The sequence below is a fragment of the Vombatus ursinus genome, unplaced genomic scaffold (assembly GCF_900497805.2).
Source record: "Vombatus ursinus unplaced genomic scaffold, bare-nosed wombat genome assembly UNPS02014793.1, whole genome shotgun sequence".
Taxonomy (NCBI): domain Eukaryota; kingdom Metazoa; phylum Chordata; class Mammalia; order Diprotodontia; family Vombatidae; genus Vombatus; species Vombatus ursinus.
In genome coordinates, this window is record NW_020954571.1 from 11,547,732 (window position 1) to 11,568,858 (window position 21,127).

Below are 21,127 nucleotides of genomic sequence, written 5' to 3' on the forward strand. Positions count from 1 at the left end.
AGGAAACCAATAAAATTTTTGCCTTTAATGATTGGAAAATTATGTGCAATTGGTAACCAGAACACTTTTTCTGGCTCCCTAGAAGGGAGGAACCCTTCTCTCCTTCCCTATTACTCTCCTTCCCCATTACCCACCTTCAAGTCCTATTCCATATCACCTAAGACAAATTGTCTTTATGAGTTTGAAGATACAAGCAGCATCACACAAATTAGTAACAATTCCAAAGCTATGGACAAGGGAAATTTTTTTTTATATAATATAGATACACACAAAGAGGATATAGTCAAGAATACTAGTGATGGGTTACCTGAAATACTAAGAATTCAGAGAATTGTAGAGCTAAGAAATCACCCCCTCAACAACCATGCACACTCACCCTCCACCCCCCAATGTTCCCTTCCAAATGAGTCAAGCCTTTCTAGAATGGCACTTATGAATACTTTCTCTGCCATGTTGGCCTCTCTTAGAAATCTTGTAGGTTTTGTCTTCATGATGTCCTTCGGTCTTTTCACCTACCCCTGCCTTAGGAGGACGCAGGGGAATCCATCTTTCTGCTTAGTCATTCATGTCCAGATCAAATTCAGGATACAGCTCCTTGGTGGTGACACCTCTGATGCTGGCTGGAATAGCAGAATGATATCATGAGAGAAGTGAAAATTGGAAAAGAGGATGCTGTCAAAACCCTGGCACAAAAATGACCCGACAAATTCCTCAAACCCCTCTGTCGGATTCAGACTTTTCACCTAAAGCTTCAAGACTCCCATTTGTCAGCCCTCACATTCTTCACTTCTTTCATCTTTGGCTACAAGGTTAAACCAGTTTCTATGTTCTTTTCATTCTTTTTCCTATGGGCCCAAATCATCTTATCCATGCACAGATGTTGAAAGATTATACCTCAGCATTCTCCTCTTATTCTGGGAAGTTTTTTTATTTTTTTATTATTATACTTATTTTTTTTTTTTTGTGAGGCAATCAGGGTTAAGTGACTTGCCCAGGGTGACACAGCTAGTAAATGTCAAGGGTCCAAGGCCGGATTTGAACTCGAGTCCTCCTGACTCCAAGGCTAGAGCTCTATCCACTGCGCCACCTAGCTGCCCCTTGGGGAGTCTTTTCTGATGATGCCCAGCTTTCTCTTTCAATTTCAAATTCTCTCCCTCTTCTTCCCCTCCCCATTGAGAAAGTACAAAAACCAAAACCTATTACAAATATGTACAGACATGCAAAATACATTTCTACATTATCCATGCTCTAAAAAATGCAAGAAAGTAAATAAATTTTTTAATGTCACTTTAATTTCCTAACATATCCTTCTCTCTCCCTTATAACGAAGAATTAAAAAGGAGAAAAAAACAAACCCAACACATCCAGTCAAATGTTATGTGCGGTATTGTCCCCCACACCAAGAAGGTCAGGAAGTGCATCCTCACATCTCCCTTTGGGGTCAAGCTTATTATAATTTTTTTTGCACTTTGGTAGCAAACACTAAATTGGAAGCTGGAAGATGAACACTTCCATATATAGTGTAGAGCAGGAAAGGACTGTACATGAAGCTATGAATCTGTCCTGTTTGTTATAATTTCTTAATATTCCACTTCGTTTCTTACTGTTTCTTATGCTGTTGTCATTGCATTGTGTTTGCCTGGTTCTGCTTGCTTCCCTCTGCTGCAGTCCATAAGTCTTCTCCTACTCCTCTGCATTCTTCATATTCATCATTTCTTACAGTGCCATATTCTATCATGTTAACATACAAACTGTGTTCAGCCATTTCTCAACAGATGGGCAGGTACTTGGTTTCCAAGTCTTTGCTACTACAAAAAATGCTGCTGCTCAAGAAGGAAATAGAGAAAGGGGGAAAGAGGGAGGAGGAATTGGAGGGAAGATAGATTAAAGGAATGATCAACCCTGGGCAAAACAAACTGTGATATACAAAGATATTGTAGCTTTTTTTGGAGTGGCAAAGAATGGTAATTGGAGGGGATGCCCATGAATGGATAAACAAGTTATGGTATATAAATGTGATGAAATACTATTGTGCTGTAAGAAATAATGAAGAAGGGGCAGCTAGGTGGCACAATGGATAGAACACTGGCCCTGGAATCAGAACCTCAGTTCTGTGTGACCCTGGGCAAGTCACTTAAAAAAAAAGAAAAAGAAATAACGAAGTAGATGGTTTCAGAGGAGACAGAAAAATTCTATGAACTGATACTGAAGAGAACCTGGAGAACAGTTTATATGACAACAATATGGTAAAGCCAAATAACTGAAAGAATTAAGAATTCTTACCAGAGTAATGACCAACCACGATTCCAGAGGACTAATGGTGAAACATGGTGCCTACCTCCTTATTAGGAGCCAATTAGGACCCAATAGTGTAGAATAATACAAATACATTTTTGGACGAGGCCAATGTAAAAATTTGTTTTTTCTCTAGTTTTCAATTAGGGTTGGGGGTGGAGCATGGGGGTTGGATCAAGAGGGTAAGAAGGTGAATTTTTGCTGATTGAAAAAAAAAAATTGGGGGGGAAGGAGGGCTAGGCAATGGAGTCTTGCCCAGAGTCACACAGCTAGTAAGTGTCAAGTGTCTGAGGATGCATTTGAACTCAGGTCCTCCTGACTCCAGGGCTGGTGCTCTATCCACTGCGCCACCCAGCTGCCCCAATAAAATTTTTATATTTTGATGTATATGGTCCCTTTCTTTTATCACTGACATATGTGGGGTATATATATGTGTCTAGTAGTGGTATCTTTAGATCAAAAGCTATGAACATTTTAGTCACTTTTTTAGCATAATTTAAACTGTCTAACAAAACGGGTTCGAGGCTGCAGGTTCCCAACCCCTGGGTTAGACCAATTCACAGCTATGTTAACTGTTTTTGTATGCCTTTCTTTCCAAAAGCCCTCCATCATTGACCATTCCCATCTTTCATCATCTGTGCCATTTCCTGGATGTGAGGTGAAATTCTAAGAGTTGTTTTGATTTCCATTTCTTATTATTAGTTATTTGGAACTATTTTTCATATGGTTATTTGCAGTTCTTCTCTTGAGAACTGTTTGTTCATATACTTTGGGGAATGGCTTAAGTATTATATACAATATTTGTGTTACTTCCTTATATATCTTGGTTATCAGACATACTTGATGAAATTTTTTCCCCCATTTCCCCCCTAAAAATAAAAAGTAGGTCAGCAAAACAGACTATATACAAATGTACTTCATAACTCAGTTTTAATAAACCAGAGTATATAAACTACTTGGGAAATCCCTATTTGGCAAGAACTGCTAGGAAAACTGGAAGGCAGTTGGGCAGAAAGTAGGTTTAGATTAACATCTTACACAATATACCACAGTAAGCTCAAAATGGATAGGGGACCTGACTATTAGAAAAAACATCATTAAAAAAAAATAGAAGAGAATCAGATTAGGTACCTTTTCACAGCTACAGAAGGAGGAAAAATCTGTGGAAAATTCTCCAACTTTCACAGAACTGTCCTTAGGGACCTATAGACTTCTGTTAGCACTCAAGAAACAAGTGGGCAGGTCTTCTGACAATGATCTAAAATGATCATTAGTTGCTAAATAATTTTCTGAGTGTTTACAACATGTTAGATGCTAGATTAAGTTGGAAAGGAGCTTAAAAGAACGTGAAATAAACTGGATGCCCTTCATTTGGGGGAATGACTGAATACGTGATGGTCCACAAACATAATAATGTATTATTGTTTCATAAGAAATTATGAATGTGGAGAGTTAAGAGAAATTTGGGAAGACTTGTATAAACTTATGCATAGTGAGATGAGTAAAGTCAGAACAATTAATAGGATGACTACAATAATGTAAAGAAAAAGAGGAAAGATTTCATGAAACAGGCCTCTTCACTCTTAGCAAAGAAGTAATGGACAAAATGGTAAATCCATTACCAGATTTGGCCAATGTGTTGATTTATTTTGCTTTTCTATACTTATTTATAACAATGGAGAGCTTCTATTTTTGGGGGGTGTCTGTGGGCAGATGCTAAAAAAAAGCATGAATAAAACACTGAATAAATACTACCTTGTTAAATTTAATACTTTAAATTTAATAATTAAAAATATGTAAAAGAATGAATAAAATGTTGAATAAAATAAACATGAATAAAATGAATAAAACATTGAATAAGTACTACCTTGTTAAATTTAATACTTTAAATTTAATAATTAAAAAAAATGTAAAAAGTCCACCTTCATATATCAGCCTCTTTTTCTTTGTATGTTGAAATTTCTGTTGATGTTCATAATAGAAAAGAGAATTTAAGAACTTAAAAGCACATCTGTATCTTCCCTCTGCACCTAATCATCCCAGACAGGCACTTGAGTTATGACTAAAGGCTTCTAAAAAAGGAGATTCTTAGTAGACACAAGATGGATCATGAAACAACAAAGGGCTGTTCTATTTCTTTTGCTGTTGCTACATTAACAAATTGACAACTTGAGGGCAAACAGAATCTCTCAAATGATCCATATAGTACCTGATACATTAAAATACTTGGGGCAGCTAGGTGGTGCAGTGGATAGAGTACCAGCTCTGGAGTCAGAAGGACCTGAGTTCAAATCCGGCCTCAGATACATAACACTTACTAGCTGTGTGACTCTAGGCAAGTCACTTAACCCCAGTTGCCTCACCCCCCCAAAAAAAAATACTCCAATTATCTACCAGAGGTGGGTAGGAGGGACATTATCAGAAAACTGTCCCCATTTGGGTCCTAGGGAAATTACTGGCACCTGTCACAGCCTACTGGCAACTCCCAAAGGAAGCATGTCAATCACATGGATAAGGGAGTTTAGGAACCAAAATACAAATTGCTTAGCCATTCCCAGGTGTCTGGAATTGGTTAGTGAGTTTGAGACAAGGAGTTATAAGAATGTATACAAAGCAGTGACAGCAAAGTTGAACGTACTGGGATTTTCTAGGAGTATGAAAGCCAAAGCAGGAGGTGTGGAAGGGGGAGAGGTGGTCTCTCTGAAGTCAGGGAACTTCCAGCCACTCACCTAATTTTCCCATTAACATCTGGCCCACATCTTTAATGTCATTGTACTCATGGAGCAGGGAAATGTGGTCTTCCAACTCGGACACAACATAGCCTCTGAGAAACACAGAAAGAGATGTAGATGATGAAAAGCCACATGAAGATTAGCGGCTGCAACAGCAATCAAGAATAACAAACATCTGCTGAACTAAAGTGGACTGACATGTGGACAGGGGCTTGGTGGTCATGGCTGTGGGACCACTGACAAGTCACTTACTTCTCTGAATCAGTTTTCTAATCTGAAAGGTGGGGTTTACACTTTGCAGTGAGGTTGTGAGTTAAGTCCTTAAAATGCTATAGAAATATGAGTTATAGTTATCATCCAACAAAGAAAGCAGGTGGGATACACGAGAACAAAAAAGGGAAGGGGGGCCCCGGGCGGTGTTTTCTATTTGTAGAGAAAGCTCAAAAGTTCTGTGAACTGCAAGGTCATTTAGTCTGACTTCCTCATTCTATAATGGAGGAAAATGGAGCAAGGAGTGGAGTGACTGTGCACAGAGCAGAAGGGACAGACCACATTCAAACTCCAATCTTCTGATGTCAAGTCCCACATTCTTTCCACCATGTGGTACTGTTTTGAAAAACAGTTTAGAACCATGCAAGAAAAGTAATTAAATTGTTAATAGTATGCCATAGGGAGACACTGGAGGATTTATACTACAAGTGGGTGAATGGCAATGAGAAAAGATCTGTATGTAACAAATACATTCATAAGTACATTATCTGTAATAAGGAAAAGCTGCAAACAAGATATGTGCCCGACAACTGGACAACAGCTGAACAAAGCAATTATATCAATGTCATGGAATGTTATTGTGCCATAAGGAATGATGAATATCATTCATAGGATTCATAAAAGTGTGGGAAGGTCCAGGCAGCATGTGAAAGAAGCACAGCCAAAATTGTATGTACACAGTGACTAAGACAATGTCAATAAAAACGACACCAAAAGGCAACAAAATGTGGCTCAAATTCAGTGAGCAATGTTGGTACGTAGTTATTAATATTAAAGGACAGATTCTTCTTTTCTACTAACAATTGGTAAATGACAAGAGGAAAATGACAAGATCAGCCTCAGAGAGTGAGTGTGTGTGTGTGTGTGCGCGTGCACGTGCAAATATCAATTCCTACTCAAACAGCAAAAATCTAGCCAGTTAGTCATGTTCAATATTAATCAAACAAGAGGTTGGGAAAGAGTTCCAAGAAGGTCATATACACTAAAATAACAGGAACTTCAGGGTATCTTTGTAAATGGGGATAAATAGAGCCTTTTCTATCATGCAGCTCCTCTTCTTTTCACTCTCACCCCCTACCCCACCCATGCCCTCCAGCTTTTACTGTTATAACAAGAGGGAGGTGAACTACAGGCTTTTTACTTTTGGTGGAGGGAATAATATGGGACCTAAGAGGCTACTAAAGTACAGGTTAAGGCACTGATTTGATTTTCAAAATATGTGATCTCTTTCCCAAAGACTCTCTGAAGTCTAAGTAGTTCTATGAACTCTACAGAGAAAAGAAACTCTAGAAATGCAAAGTCCTCAATCAAAGACAGTGAAACATGCCAATCTAACTCCCAGCCCTCAGCTTTGTAACCATGTCTAATGATGCTGTTTTGTAAGCATTCTTAAGATCTTTTTCAGCTGTGTATGTCCCAGCTCAATCACTGAATTTCAGAGCTAGAATCAACCTTTGCAATTATGTAGTCCAACCCCCTCTTCCTCAGATAAGGAAAATGAAGGAGTGACTGGATAAAACAAGTTAGTTTCAGAGCCAAGTGCTAGGTCTAGCCCTCTGGTTACACTGTGCTGTTCCCCCAAGGGCAGGGACTGGATCTCCCTCCACAAACTGGAAACTCCCCAAGGGAAGAAATCATGTGGTATAGTACAGGGTCTTGCAACGGGCCAAGGGAGCCAGAAGGCCACATATGGAATCAGAAGAATGAGGTTCTTGTCCTGGTTCTGCCATTTATTAGCTATGAAACATGAGGAAAGTCTGTCTGACTCCCAGCTTCTTCATCAATAAAAGTGGGATAATCATAAGGCATGCACTATCCAACTTTACTGGGGTTCCATGAGCCTCAAATGTGATGTTTATAAACTGTAAAATGATATACACGTGCTACTATTCTTCCTTCTTTCAATACTTCTTGAATACTTAACATGATGCTTTGTATATAGGGGTCCTCAAACCATGGTATTGAATGGTAAAGGGTCTCACAACAAATTTAGTAATAAATGTACTCAGCCATCAACTGGGAGATCTCCTGATCCAAAGTGTCCCTCTTTTGCTTTAGCTCCTGGATTTCCAGCTGTAGGGAATCCTCACTGGTCTCATCAGCCTGGCCAGATTTGGGAGTGGGCACCTAAATGGCATAACAAGAAAAGATGTGAGTACTGACCTACCTGGCAGTCAATATGATCAGCCCCTCTGGTAGCCGTAGCAACTGAACTCCTGGGTTCTGTTTCCAATTCTACCCCGCCAAAAGCAGTGTAGTAAAATGGAAAGGCCCTTGGCCTAAGGCTGACACTTCCTGGTTATGTGGCCCTGGGTGAGTCATTTGACATCCCTGAACCTCAAGTTTCTCTATCTCAACTTGTACTACCTACCTCCCGGGGTTGTTGGAAAGAAAGGACTTTGTAAAACTTGAAGTGCTATAAAGATTTTACCTTTCCATTTACCAAATGACAAGGGTTGGGATTACTGTTTTTCCAATACTTCACTTTCTCTTTAGCCCTTCTTTCCTCTTGGAGACACTGGGAGAATGAAGAAGGTAGATCTCTATGCTTGGAGGAAAAATAAGAAAGTAGAACACTTAAGATTTAAAGAGTAGGCTCCTGGAAGCTGTACCTAGAATGATTCAGAAGGAATTGAGGAAGATTGCCCAAGGTGAAGAATAGGAAAGACTACTTGACAAAGAATACTGGAATTATTCCTTGGGCTTCAATGAATTGCCATAGATTATCTAGCATATCTCCTTGATCTCTCTGGACCTCAGTTACCTGGAAAATGACAAGATTAGGTTAGACGATCTATGTCAAGCACTATGGGAGATGCTAACAAGGGTAAAAAGATGAATAACAGTTATGAATCTAAAGGAGTTAGTTTATAATGGGCCAAAAGGCAGACAGACAGACAGACACATACATACATACACACACACACACACACACACAAAACTATACCACAAAATAGAACATGACATTGAACATTGATTCACTTATCATCTCTAAGCTCTATACTAACCTCTAGATGCATCTCAATGGCCTACTGAACAGTTTGAACTGGATGTTCCATAAACATATATACATACATAACACATTATAATATATTACATATAAATAACATATAAAAACAATTTCAAGGAGCCAAGATGGCGGAGTAAGAGGTGAGTCTCTCTTACTCTCCCTTCTTAATCTCTGAAAGCCCAGAAAATATCACCCCAGGAAAAACCCTGGAACAGCTGAACCAGAAGAAAGATGGGGTGCAGCAGTCCAGTAGTCCAGGTAACTTGAAGGATTAACTGGAAAGGCTCCTCTTACCCTGGGGGAAGGGGAGCAGTACAGAACGGGAGGCAACCCAGCAAGCTAGTGGAAAGCCCCACCTCAGCATACCAGGAGGAGATCCTGAAGCCCAGGTGGTGGAGCAGGCAAACACTAACACCTGGACCTCCGAGTGCCTCAGTGAGGGCAAGGGAACCGGTGGAAACCAGCTTGGAAAACCACCAGGTGCCTTGGCATTCTACAGCAACCGGCTCTCCCAGTGTCTCAGCAAAACTAAGGGAAGCAGCGCTCCAAGGGGCCCCAGGAAGATAAACACCCTACAACATGCATCTGAAAAGAGCTGAAGAAACCAAAAGGAAGGAAAGGTCTGGGTGAGCAGGAAATCTCCAGGAACCACACTATCTAATCCTACCCCTAGAGTTCCAGTGTTGCTGATTCCAGCCCAACACCAGGTAAGCTGCCAGAATGCTACAGCCTCCAACAATGGAGGCCCCAGCACACAAAGTCATCGACCAGGTCCGAGGCTCCCAACACAAGAAGCTTGGGTCGGTGCCCTCTGCTCCCCAGCAGGAGAGCCCAATCTCTTTAAAGGCCAGGAAATAAGCAAACACCATGAGCAAAAAGAAACATATGATAGATTCTTATTATGAGAAGAGTGAAGATCAAGGCAGAAATTCTGAAGAGGACAACATTGTCAACAAACCCACATCTGGAACCTCAGAAGGGAATATGAACTGGTCTGAAGCCCAAAAAGCCTTCTTAGAAGAGCTCAAGAAGGATTTTAAAAGTCAAATGAGAGAGGTAGAAGAAAAAAATGGGAAAAGAAATGAGAGGTATGCAGGAGAGAGTTAATAGCTTGGAAAAGGAAGGACAAAAATTAACTGTAGAAAACAAGTCCTTAAAAAATACAGTTGGCCAACTGGAAAAAAAATACACTGAAGAAAGCAAGGATGAGTTTCTAAAGGCAGAGACAGCAAGGTATGAGGTAGGGCATCTTTTTTTTTTTTAAATTTATTTATTTTTAGTTTTCAACATTTACTTCCACAAGATTTTGAGTTCCCCATATCTTGCCCCTTTCCCACCCCAAGATGGCAAGCATTCTGAATACCCCTCCTCCTAATCTGCCCTCCTTAGGTAGTACATCTTTCAGGCACAAGGAACTGAGTGAACAAAAGACACAGTCAGAAAAGAATAGCATGTTTGTGAAATGGTAGGTAATTCTGTATGGATGAAGTAAGATGTTTTATAAAAGCAAGTTTTATGAAATAAGCCTGCAAAGGTATATTGGTACTAGATTGTAGAAGGCTTTGAAGGGTAGGACAAAGGAATTTGGACTTTCCTTTCCAGATCTAAGGATCAGTCAATCAGCCAATCAACAAACATTTACTAAGTGCTTACCATGGTCAGGCATTGTGCTAATCACTGAGGATACAAAGAAAGGCAAAAACACAGTCCTTATGCTCAAAAGTACTCACATTCTAATGAGGGAGACATCATTTAAAAATGGCCCATACAAGACCTCTCAAGTGTAAATGGAAAGTCATGTCAAAGACACCAGAAGGGGGCAAGTCACTTAAGCTCTCTAAGCCTAGGTTTTCTCAACTATAAAACAAAGGAGTCAGACTAGGTGACTTCTAAGGTCCCTTCCATCACTAAATGATCCTATGACCTGTAGCCAGGAGCTCATAGCTCTTCCACACTCAGTGAAATCAAACAACCAACAAGTATTTACTGAGCTGAGTATCTTCTCTCAAGGAACTCACACTAGGGGGTGGGGTGGGGTATAAGACACACACACACAAAAAGATATTTTAAAATACAAGGGCCAAATGAGCAATAGAGATTCGTTTACTAATATGTGTATGAATACACACACCCACACACATATGTTACAGAGTATGAGATCATCGTGGGCTAGAGTGGTCAAGTGAGGTATATCAATGTGAGTTCAGCTTTGAAGAATGGTCAGGAATGGCTGGACTATAGTATAGGAATGCAATGGAAAGGTATTGCACGTGATGGAACAACAAATGTACGAATGGGGAGGCTTGCATAAGCTGCTGGCAGGAAGGGGAGTGCTATATAATGAGGTAAGAAAGATAAGTTGAAGCCAAATTGTGAAAGATTTTTTTGTTTTATTTTTTGTTGTTGTTATTGTTGTTGTTTTTAGGCAATTGGGGTTAAGTGACTTGCCCAGGGTCACACAGCTAGTAAGTGTCAAGTGTTTGGTCTGAGGCCGGATTTGAGGTCAGGTCCTCCTGACTTCAGGGCCGGTGCTCTATCCAATGCGCCACCTAGCTGCCCCTGAAAGATTTCTTTTTAAAAGCCAAATAGAGGAATTTTTATTTTATTCTAAGGACAAGAGACCCACTGAAGTTTACTGAGCAGAGTGCCATGGCCACAGAATCTTTGATTTAGAACTGAGAAGGACAGAAGGGGTCATGGTGCCTAGATCACTCATTTTACAGATGGCATAGAAAAGTTAAGTCACACAGCTAATATCTTCGGTGGGATCTGAACCTAGGTCTTCCTGACTCCCCATCTAGTGACCAATTAGTAGGGATTGCACTAGTCCAGGTGATGGCCTGGCCTAAGGTAGGAGCTGTGTGAACCGTGAGGAAGCAACAAGTGTAAGAGATGTTGTGGAGGCAGAAATGACAAGATTTGGCAAATGACTAGATAGTGGGGTGAAAAACAGTGAGAAGGCAAGAGTAATGCCAAGATTGCAAACCCCGAAGACTGGAAGGGACAATGGTACCCTAAACAGAAATGATAAAGTTTGGAGGAGGGGTGGTTTTGGGGAAAAGACAATGAGTTTGTTTTGGACAGACTGGGGTTTGAGACAGATGTCCATGGGATATCCACTAAGAAATGAACAATAGGGAACTGGTGATGTAGGTCTGGAAGTCAGCTGGGAGACTGATACTGACAGACAGATAGGTAGGTAGGGAGATCCCAGATATAGAAATATCTAGAAGGCATCTGCATCAACATGAGAATTAACTCATGGGAGCTAATTAGGTCACTCAGAGGGCCCAGGACAGAATCTTAGAATACACCCCACAGTTTAGGGGGCATGATACTGATGATAAGCCAGCAAAAGAAACAGGAGATATGACAGGTAGGAGGATAACCATGAGAAACTAGTGTCACAAAAATCCAAAGAAAGAGTCAGGAAAAGAAGGTAGCCAACACTGCCAAATGCTGCAGAGTGCAAGAGGATGAGGTCTGCAAAAAAGACCTACAGATTTGGCAATTAAAATATCACTGCTAACTTTGGACAAAGCACCTTCAACTGAAGTGATGAGGTTAGAAGCCAGACTGCAAAAGGCTAAAAAATGAAAAATCAAAGTATAGGAAGTAAATATTAATTTAGACAGTTCTTTTGAAGAATTTAGCTTTGAAAGAAAGAAGAAATTTAGCTTGAGGGGAAAGCAGGGTCTACTAAAGGGTTTTTTGGTTTTTGCTTTTTGGTGAGGCAATCAGGGTTAAGTGACTTGCCCAGGGTCACACAGCCAGTAAGCATCAAATATCTGAGGACAGATTTGAACTTGGGTCTTACTGACTCCTGGGCCAGCACTCTATCTATTTACTGTGCCACCTAACTGATTTACTAAAGGTTTTTAGAATGGAGAAGACTTGGGTACCTTTGCAGGCAGCTGAAAAGGAACCAGTAGATGACAGGGAGAGACTAAAGCTTAAAAAGAAGACGACTGAGGGAACAATCTATTGTTTGCCAATACAAAGATATAGAGATGGGAAATGGAGTACTGTGTGTGAGAGACAACAAATAGCCCAGTTTCACTAGATTAGGGGTGGGGAATCTTTGGCCTCAAGGTGGCCTTCTAAGTCCTTGGGTGCAGCCTTTAGACTGAGTCTTAGTTTTAGGAACAAATCCTTTTACTGAGGGGATTTGTTCTGTGAAGTTTAGATTCAGTCAAAGGGCTGCACTTGAGGACCTAGAGGGCCTCTAGGCTGAAGGTTCCCCACCCCTGGATTAGACTATGGAGGGAAGTAATGTGTTATAAAACTGGAATGATAGGAAGGGGCCAGATTGTGAAGAACCTTAAGTGACAGACAGAAGGGTTTAAAGTTGGACCTAAAGTAACATGAAATCACTAGAGATGATATGGGCAGACCTGTAATTTCAGAAAATCACTTTGGCAGCTGTGAGGGAAAATGGATTGGAGTAAGGAGAGACCTGAGGCAGGCAGCAAGGCCAATTAAGAGGGTCTTTTAATAGTCAAGAGGGGATGAGAGTCTGAACTCGAGTGATGGGCTGTGTAAGCAGAGAGAAGGAAAGATGTGCAAGAGAAGATTCGGTGAAAGAAAGAAGATTGTGAAGTAAAAGTGAGGAGTCAAGGACGACACTGAGGCTGTGCACCTAGGTGACTGGATAAGTTCAGAAGAGGGGCGGGTTTGGGGAGAAAAAATCATGAGTTCTGTTTTGGACATGTTGAGTTTGAGATACTTATGGAAAATGCAGTTAGAAATGTACAATAGAGGTTGGTGATGCAAAACTTCAGCTCAGGAGAGAGACTGGAGCTGATTATATAGATCTGGAAGTCATCTGCATAGACTTGTCAGTTTAATCCCCTGGAGCATAGACTTGTCAGCTTAACCAGGTGAGAGAATGTAGAAGAAGAAAGAAAAGAGCACAAGACAAAGCTCTGGGGTATACCCACAACTGATACAGGGGAACGAGGATGAAGATCCAGCAAAGGAACAATTCAGAACTATGTCCAATGGGCTATAAAACTGTGCACACCCTCTGACCCAGCAAAACCACTGCTAGGTCTGTATCCCAAAGAGATCAGAGAAAAAGGAAAAGGACCCACATGTACAAAGCTATTTATAGAAGCTTTGTGGTAGCAAAGAATTGGAAATTGATGGGACGCCAATCATTTAGGGAATAGCTAAACAAGTTGTGATATATGATTATGATGAAATGCCATCGTGCTATAAGAAATTATGAAGGGGTGGTTTGAGAAAAACCTGAGAAGACTCATATGAACTGATGCAAAGTGAAGTGAGCAGAAGTAGGAGAACACTGTACACAGTAACAGCAATATTGCAACGACAGTCAACTTTGAAAGACTTAGTTACTCTAATAAATACAATGATCCAAGACAATTCCAAAAGACTCGAAAAGAAAAATGCTATCTACCTCCAGAGAGAGAACTGATGAACCTGAATGTAGACTGAAGCATACTTTTTTTGCTACATGGCTAATATGAAAATGTTTTACATGGCAGGGCGGAGCCAAGATGGTGAAGGAAAGCAGTGACTTGCTAGAGCTCTCCCCCATACCCCTTCAAATACCTATAAAAAATGGCTCTAAACAAATTCTAAAGCAGCAGAGCCCACAAAAAAACAGAGTAAAACAAATTTCCAGCCCAAGACAACCTGGATGGCGGATCGGAAAGGTATATTGCGGCAGGCTGGGAGAGAAGCGCAGTTCAGAGGCCGCAGCAACCCTGGAGCAGGCCTCAGAGGGCTGAATCGTGGGCAGCTGTGGCAGTTTCCAGACTTCTCAACCCACGAACGCCAAAGACAACTTAGAAGGTCAGTGGGAAAAGTCTGTGACTGCGGTGAGAGAAGAAGCTAGGTCTCAGCCACAAGTCCCCAGTGTGGGCCGAGGCTGCCTCCTGAGCTTCCGGCCCACAGACTGAGGGGGAATCTAGTGGCTGATCAGAGGGGGATTGCAAGGATCTCTTCGCCAGGGCTGAGGCAGGAATCTCTTGCTTTGCCCATGCTTGGATCTGGGGCACAGTTCTGAGGGATGGTCCTGGGGTGAGGAAGAACGCTGGTGAGGAGGAGCGCTGGCGTGGTTGTTGGCGGTGGAGAGGAAACACCTCATTCCTTATCATAGCACCTTGGAAGAACTGACATTTTTCAGGTCCCTAGAAGTATCTCTGAAAACTGCTGTACAAACCCCCGAAGCTTGGGACAGTACATTCTCCCCATTGGAAACAAACTCTTACCTTAACAAAGAGTTTATAACTCAAGTAATTGGTTGGGATCATGAGCAAGCAGCACAAAAAGAGTCAGACTATATTATCTTACTTTGGTGACAAAGAAGATCAAAACATACAACCAGAAGAAGACAACAAAGTCAAAGCTCCTACATCCAAAAAAGAAAAATATGAATCAGTCCCAGGCCTTGAAAGAGCTCAAAAGGGATTTTGAGAAGCAAGTAAGAGAAGTAGAGGAAAAACTGGGAAGAGAAATGAGAGTGATGCAAGAAAATCATGAAAAGCAGGTTAACAGCTTGCTAAAGGAGATCCAAAAAAATACTGAAGAAAATAACACCTTAAAAAACAGCCTAACCCAAATGGCAAAAGAGGTCCAAAAAGCCAATGAAGAGAAGAATGCCCTAAAGAGCAAAATTGGACAAATGGAAAAGGAAGTCCAAAAGATTACTGAAGAAAATACTTCCTTAAAAATTAGAATAGAGGAATTGGAAGCTAGTGACTTTATGAGAAATTAAGACGCTGTAAAACAAATCCAAAAGAATGAAAAATTAGAAAATAATGTGAAATATCTCATTGGAAAAACAACCAACCTGGAAAATAGATCCAGGAGAGAATTTAAAAATTATTGGACTGTCTGAAAGCCATGATCAAAAAAAGAGTCTAGACATCATCTTTCAAGAAATGATCAAGGAAAACTGCCCTGATATTTTAGAACCAGAGGGCAAAATAGAAATTGAAAGAATCCACTGATCTCCTCCTCAAAGAGATCCCCAAAGGAAAACTCCTAGGAATATTGTAGCCAAATTCCAGAGTTCCCAGGTCAAGGAGAAAATATTACAAGCAGCCAGAAAGAAACAATTTAAGTATTGTGGAAACACAATCAGGATAACACAAGATTTAGCTGCTTCTACATTAAGGGACCACAGGGCATGGAATATAATATTCTGGAGGGCAAAGGAGATAGGATTACAACCAAGAATCACCTACCCAGCAAAACTAAGTATAATTCTTCAGGGGAAAAAATGGTCATTCAGTGAAATAGAGGACTTTCAAGCATTCTTGATAAAAAGACCAGAGCTGAATAGAAAATTTGACTTTCCAATACAAGACTCAAGGGGAACATGAAGAGGTAAACAGGAAAGAGAAATCATAAGAGACTTATTAAGGTTGAACGTTTACATTCCTGCATGGAAAAATGATATTTGTAACTCATGAGACCTTTGTCAGTATTAGGGTAGTTGGAGGGAAAAAATTATATGTATGTATATAGAGATATAGATAGATAGATAGAGGACACAGGGTGAGTTGAAGATAAAGGGGTCATATCTGGAGAATAAAATTAAGGGGTAAGAGAGGATTATACTAGGAGAAGGAGAAAGGGAGAGGTAGAATGGGGTAAATTATCTCACAAAAAAAAAACAGAAAAGAAAAGGCTCTTGCAGTGGAGAGGAAATGGGGGAAGATGAGAGGGAACGAGTGAATCTTATTCTCATAGGATTTGACTTAAGGATGGAATAACATGCACACTCAATTGGGTATGGAAATCTGTCTTACCCTACAGGAAAATAGGAGGGGAAGGGGACAAGAGAGTAGGGGGATGATAGAGAGGAAGGCAGATTGGGAAAGGGGGTAATCAGAAGCAAATACTTCTGAGGAGGGACAGGGTCAAAAGAATAGAATAAATGGGGGGGAGGCGGGATAGGATTAAGGGAAATAGAGTTAGTTTTTCACAGCATGTCTACTATGGAAGTGTTTTGCATAACTGCACATGTATAGCCTATATTGAGTTGCTTGCCTTTTCAATGAGGGTAGGTGGGGAGGGAGGAAGGGAGAAAATTTGGAACCTAAAGTTTTAAAAACACATGTTTAAAAAAAAATTGTTTTCACATGCAACTGGGAAATAAGAAATACAGGAAATGGGGTACAGAAATCTATCCTGCCCTACAGGAAAATAGAAGGGGAAGGGGGTAGAGATAGCAGGGAAAGCAGACTAGGGAAAGGGGTATTCAGAATGCATACCATCTTGGGGTGGGGGTGAGGGGCGAGTTGGGGTGAAAGTTTGGAACTCAAAATCTTGTGGAAGTAAATGTTGAAAACTAAAAATAAAAAAAAGAATTTAAAAAAAGAAAAAAGTAAAAAAAAGAAAATGTTTGACATGAATTCATGTGTATAATTAATATAATATTGCTTGCCTTCTCAATGGAGGTTGGAGGGAAGGAGAGAACTGGGAACTCAAAATTTTAAAAGATGAATGTTAAAATAAAATATAATTTTATTTTATTTTCCAATTTTTTAACATTTTTTTTGAAGTTTTGAGTTCCACACTCTATCCCTCCCTGATATGCTAAGCAATCACATATAAGCTATACATGTGCAATTATGTAAAACATTTCCATATTAGTCATTTTGTACAAGAAGACTTGAATAAAACGAAAGAAAGTGAAAAATAGCGTGCTTCAGTCTGTATTCAAACAATATCAGTTCTTTCTCTGGAGGTGAATAGCATGTTTCATCATGAGTCCTTCAGGATTGTCTTGGATCAATGTATTGCTGAGAGTAGCTAAGTCATTCACAGTTCTTCATCAAACAATATTGCTGTTACTGTGTACAATGTTCTGCTTCTGCTCACTTCATTCTGCATCAGTTCATATAAGTCTTTCCAGGTTTTTCTGAAATCTTCCTGCTTGTCATTTCTTATAGCACAATAATATTCCATTACAATCATATACCACAGCTTGTTTAGCCATTGCCCAGTTGATAGGCATCACTTTAATTTCCAATTCTTAGCAACCACAAAAAGAGCTGCTATAAATATTTTTATGCAAATAGGTCCTTTTCCCTTTTTTTGGATGTCGTTAGGATATAGACCTAGTAATAGTATTGCAGGATCAAAGGGTATACACAGTTTTATACCCTTTTGAGCATAGTTTCAAATTGCTCTGCAGAATGGTTGGATCAGTTCACAACTCCACCACTAGTGCATTAGTATCCCAGTTTTCTCACATCCCCTCCAACATTCAACATAAAATGTAATTAAAAAATAAAAATATTAAAACTGTATGAAAAAATAGTTGAGATCCTTCACTGAGAGGTGGGAAAGAGGGGGAGGGATGGGAAGTTTGAGGAGAGAAGATAAAATATGAAACAGCCTCTGTGCAAAGTGGGATAGAGCATCAATTAGGGAGGAGAAAAAGGACTGCTTTGCTACAGGGAGTGCCCCAGTAAGGTTAGATAATATAAATTAGTAATGCATACAGTCAGCCTGGTTGCATGATATTCTCCAGCTTTGTTCAGCAGCACAAGTAGGAGCCTAAGAGGCAGGTGGTGGGAGTAATGGTTAATTTTGGGTAAACCATGATTGTCAACAGACAAGGGAATAAGGAATCAAAACTGGAGGGCAAAATGGAGTCAACCTAGTTAATTATAAGATCAAAGTTGAGAAAGTAATGAAGGGTGGATGGACTAGAGGTCATTATGAGGTGAAGAATAGGTTTAGGAGGAGTAAGACATAGGGAGAAATGGAATGATAGGTTATGATGGAAGGAATATCAGAGTTTTTCATTGTGAAGGTACACATGGAGAGCATCCCTGGGGATAAACCATGGGATATAAGGATATGCCAACCTGCGGCTGGTAAATGTTAGCCACCATGATTTTGATTTTTTAAAAATGCATCAACAAAAACATCAAAATGACCCTAATCTAACGTGTATTGAAATTACATCAAAGTCAGGGATTACATAATTTTTTTTTAAAAGAAAAATGAGTAGGATTCAGATAGAAAGAAAGGAGGGAGCATCCCAGGCTGGTATGAATACAGCCACAGAGGTAGAAATGAATTTGGAATTTTGTGAGGATGATGAGACCAGTATGACTGGAGTAAAAGAAGTATTTAGAAATAAAGACAGAAGGTAGAACAAGGTCAGATTGTATAAAGTCATATATCTGGTTCAGAAGTATCAAACTAATCTTTCAGCTATTTAGGCATTACTAGAGGTTTTTGAGCTAGAGGGTAATATGATGTGTTTTGGCAAAATGAACCTGGAAATGGTAGTGTGAATGGTGGGTTAGAGGCAAGACTGGTAATGGTAAGAGTGAGGAGGCCAATAGTTCATGAATGAAGTGGCAAGGACTTGAACTGGGGTTGTGTCCATGGAAATGAAATGTTACAGGCGGGAAAGACATTACAAAGAAGAACATACAGGATCTGATAAACATGGGGGTGAGGGAGAGAGAAAGATCACAGATGACTTTTTTTTTTAGTTAAGTCAGGAGGAAGGGGCAAGTTTGACAAGGAGATACTGATGAGATCATTTTAGATGCACAGAGTCCATCTAGTGAGATGAAAGCAAGACATCGAGATGGAAAAATATCCAGGAGGCAGTTGGAAATGTAAAACTCATCTGAAACGTCAGAATGAGAGATATGGATTTGGAAGTCATTGAACAGAAGTATTGACCAAACGTCAAAAGAAATGACAATTGAAAACCATAGAGTAAGTTGTCAAGTAGAGAAAGAGAAAGAGAAGAACAGGGAACTGAGGAAAATGAGCTAGAGGAATGAACAGTCAAGGAGTTGCAAAAGCAGAATAGTATTGACTCATGAACAGGGAAGAGAGGATTTCAAGAAGTAGGCAGTAGAGAACGGTATCACTTTCTGCAAGGAGGTAAAGGAGAATGAAGGATGAAAAAAAAAGGCCATTGGGTTTGCCAATTAAAAGGTCACTGGAGATCTCTGAAGAGTTTGGGTAGAGTGGAAAGGGCAGAAATAAGACTGCCAAGGGTTAACGAGCAGGTGGGTAAAGAAGGCAGCAGGTAGGTTTGGCAAAGAAGTGGAAGGGAGAAATAGGATGTTAACTAGTAGCGGCAGTAGTATCAAACAAAGTTTTTTGGGGAGATCCCTGTGTTTAAAGGTAGAGTGGGAGCAACCAGTTGGCAGGAAAAGATTGTTGAGAGAAATTATGGAGCCAGGTCCTAAAGAAAGCAGAAGAAAGACACAGGGGAGATTAGCTTTGGGCAGGACTTCATCTAAGTCTGGTGAAGATGAGAAAACATACTTACAGGCAGAAATATTTTGAGGTGGAGGGAGTTGGATGAAATAGCAATGTCCTGCATCACCTTAGTCAAGGAGGCAGGTAAGTCATTCAATTCATCAAACATTTATTAAATACCTATTATGGCAGCATAAATCTAGTGAAGGTTGAAGGAAACATTGGAGGCATGAGGAAAGGAAATGGAAGGAAAGGTTTGGAAAAAATGCTGTGAAAACGTCTGCTATGGAATCAAAGAGAACAAGAAAAGGATTGCTGTGCTATAACTGAGCAGGCCCAGAGAGATTGGGGAAAGATACACGGCCTGTGTGGCAGGAGGGAAAATTGAGATGGCACAGGGAGGAAGGAGGGAAGGAGTCCTTGGAAGAAGCATGCGAGCTTGCAGACATACTCACAGGGGATCGAAATGCTGCCGAATGGCGTTTGGGGAGTCCCAGTCGTGCCCTGGAAAGCAACCAAGTAAAAGGGATGGTTAGAGACCCAGGGATTGTGGGAAGAGGGGAGAACCCTACAAGGTTACCTGAGAGTTAGGGGACCCTCTGGAGTGAGGACGGGTGGGAAAGGGAAACTGGATCAGGTCGTTCAGGCCACGGCATTTGGGAAGGGATAGAGATTAAGGACCTGTAAACTCTAAAGGGTAGAGGGTCCATAAGGAGTGTCTCAAAGAAGCTGAGGGGCTCTGGGGAAAGAGGTGTCAATGGAAGGAGTTGGAACTTTGGGTTGGTTTCTTTAAAGCGGATGAGGTCTCTGATGGGGTTCACTGAAGGCCAGTCTCTTTTAAAGGAGGAGTCTTTATCTTGAGACGGGTTTCTGAAGCGGGTAGGATCTTTGGGGAGGAGGTCTTCCATTTAGAAGGAATGAGGTCTCTGATGGTGCTCAGAATGGGGCGGGGGAGAACAAGTATTTATTAAGCGCCCACTGTGAGCCAGGCACTGTGCTAGGCGCTAAGTTTTGAGGGGATCTGAAGGGGCTGAGGGTGTCGAATCTTTGGGGAGAGGTCTATGAGGAGTCTCGTCCCCTCCGCACCTCCGGAGGCCCGGGGTCCCGGGCTCCCCTCCCGAGGGTCTCTGCAGCGCGCGGGGCTCCATGGCTGCCGGGGGAGTGGAGCGGTGGCGGGACCTAGGATCGCTCCCAGACCAGGAAGAGCGCACTCTCAAGGGAGAACACAGAAAATGCGCGCCAGTCGATATGTGACTGCGAGAAGACAGGAAAGACTGAAGCTAAGTAGCGAGTCGGGGCGGGGGACGCGAGCGCACGCGCGAGTGGTTGGGAACGGCGCAGGCGCTAGGAAGCGCGGAGCTGTCCGACCCCGCCCTTCGCCCTCCCTATGGGAGGAGAGGGCGCGGCGCGGTGGCTGCTGGATGGAATGCCGCGGTGGTTGCCGGGATCACGGTGATGTGGCCCCCCCCTCTCCCCCCGCCTTTCCCCTCCCCGGCCCGGGATGGCGGACGAGACCCGGCAGAGCAAATTGGCCGCGGCCAAAAAGAAGGTAAACGCTCTTGAGGCGCCCCTACACTCGCGGGCTCGGCTCCGCCCCTTC

At 41.3% G+C, this 21,127-nt stretch overlaps 2 protein-coding genes across 5 annotated transcripts in view; one reads left to right on the plus strand and one right to left on the minus strand.

The window, feature by feature from the left end:
* The window catches only part of SWI5 (SWI5 homologous recombination repair protein), a 21,345-nt gene continuing 218 nt past the window's right edge, over window positions 1-21,127 (minus strand). The window contains exons 2-6 of the mRNA XM_027869702.1: window positions 20,614-20,781; window positions 19,983-20,031; window positions 7,303-7,424; window positions 5,025-5,119; window positions 1-620 (exon numbers count right to left, since the gene is read on the minus strand). Of these exons, the coding sequence (XP_027725503.1) occupies window positions 556-620; window positions 5,025-5,119; window positions 7,303-7,424; window positions 19,983-20,031; window positions 20,614-20,675 (393 nt within the window). The 5' untranslated portion in view covers window positions 20,676-20,781 and the 3' untranslated portion in view covers window positions 1-555. The remainder of the gene's footprint in view (window positions 621-5,024; window positions 5,120-7,302; window positions 7,425-19,982; window positions 20,032-20,613; window positions 20,782-21,127) is intronic.
* Window positions 20,972-21,127, plus strand: part of GOLGA2 (golgin A2) — a 17,908-nt gene continuing 17,752 nt past the window's right edge. For all 4 annotated transcript variants that reach the window (XM_027869698.1, XM_027869700.1, XM_027869701.1 and 1 more), the window contains exon 1: window positions 20,972-21,076. In XM_027869698.1, coding sequence (XP_027725499.1) covers window positions 21,029-21,076 — 48 coding nt within the window. In that variant the 5' untranslated portion in view covers window positions 20,972-21,028. The remainder of the gene's footprint in view (window positions 21,077-21,127) is intronic.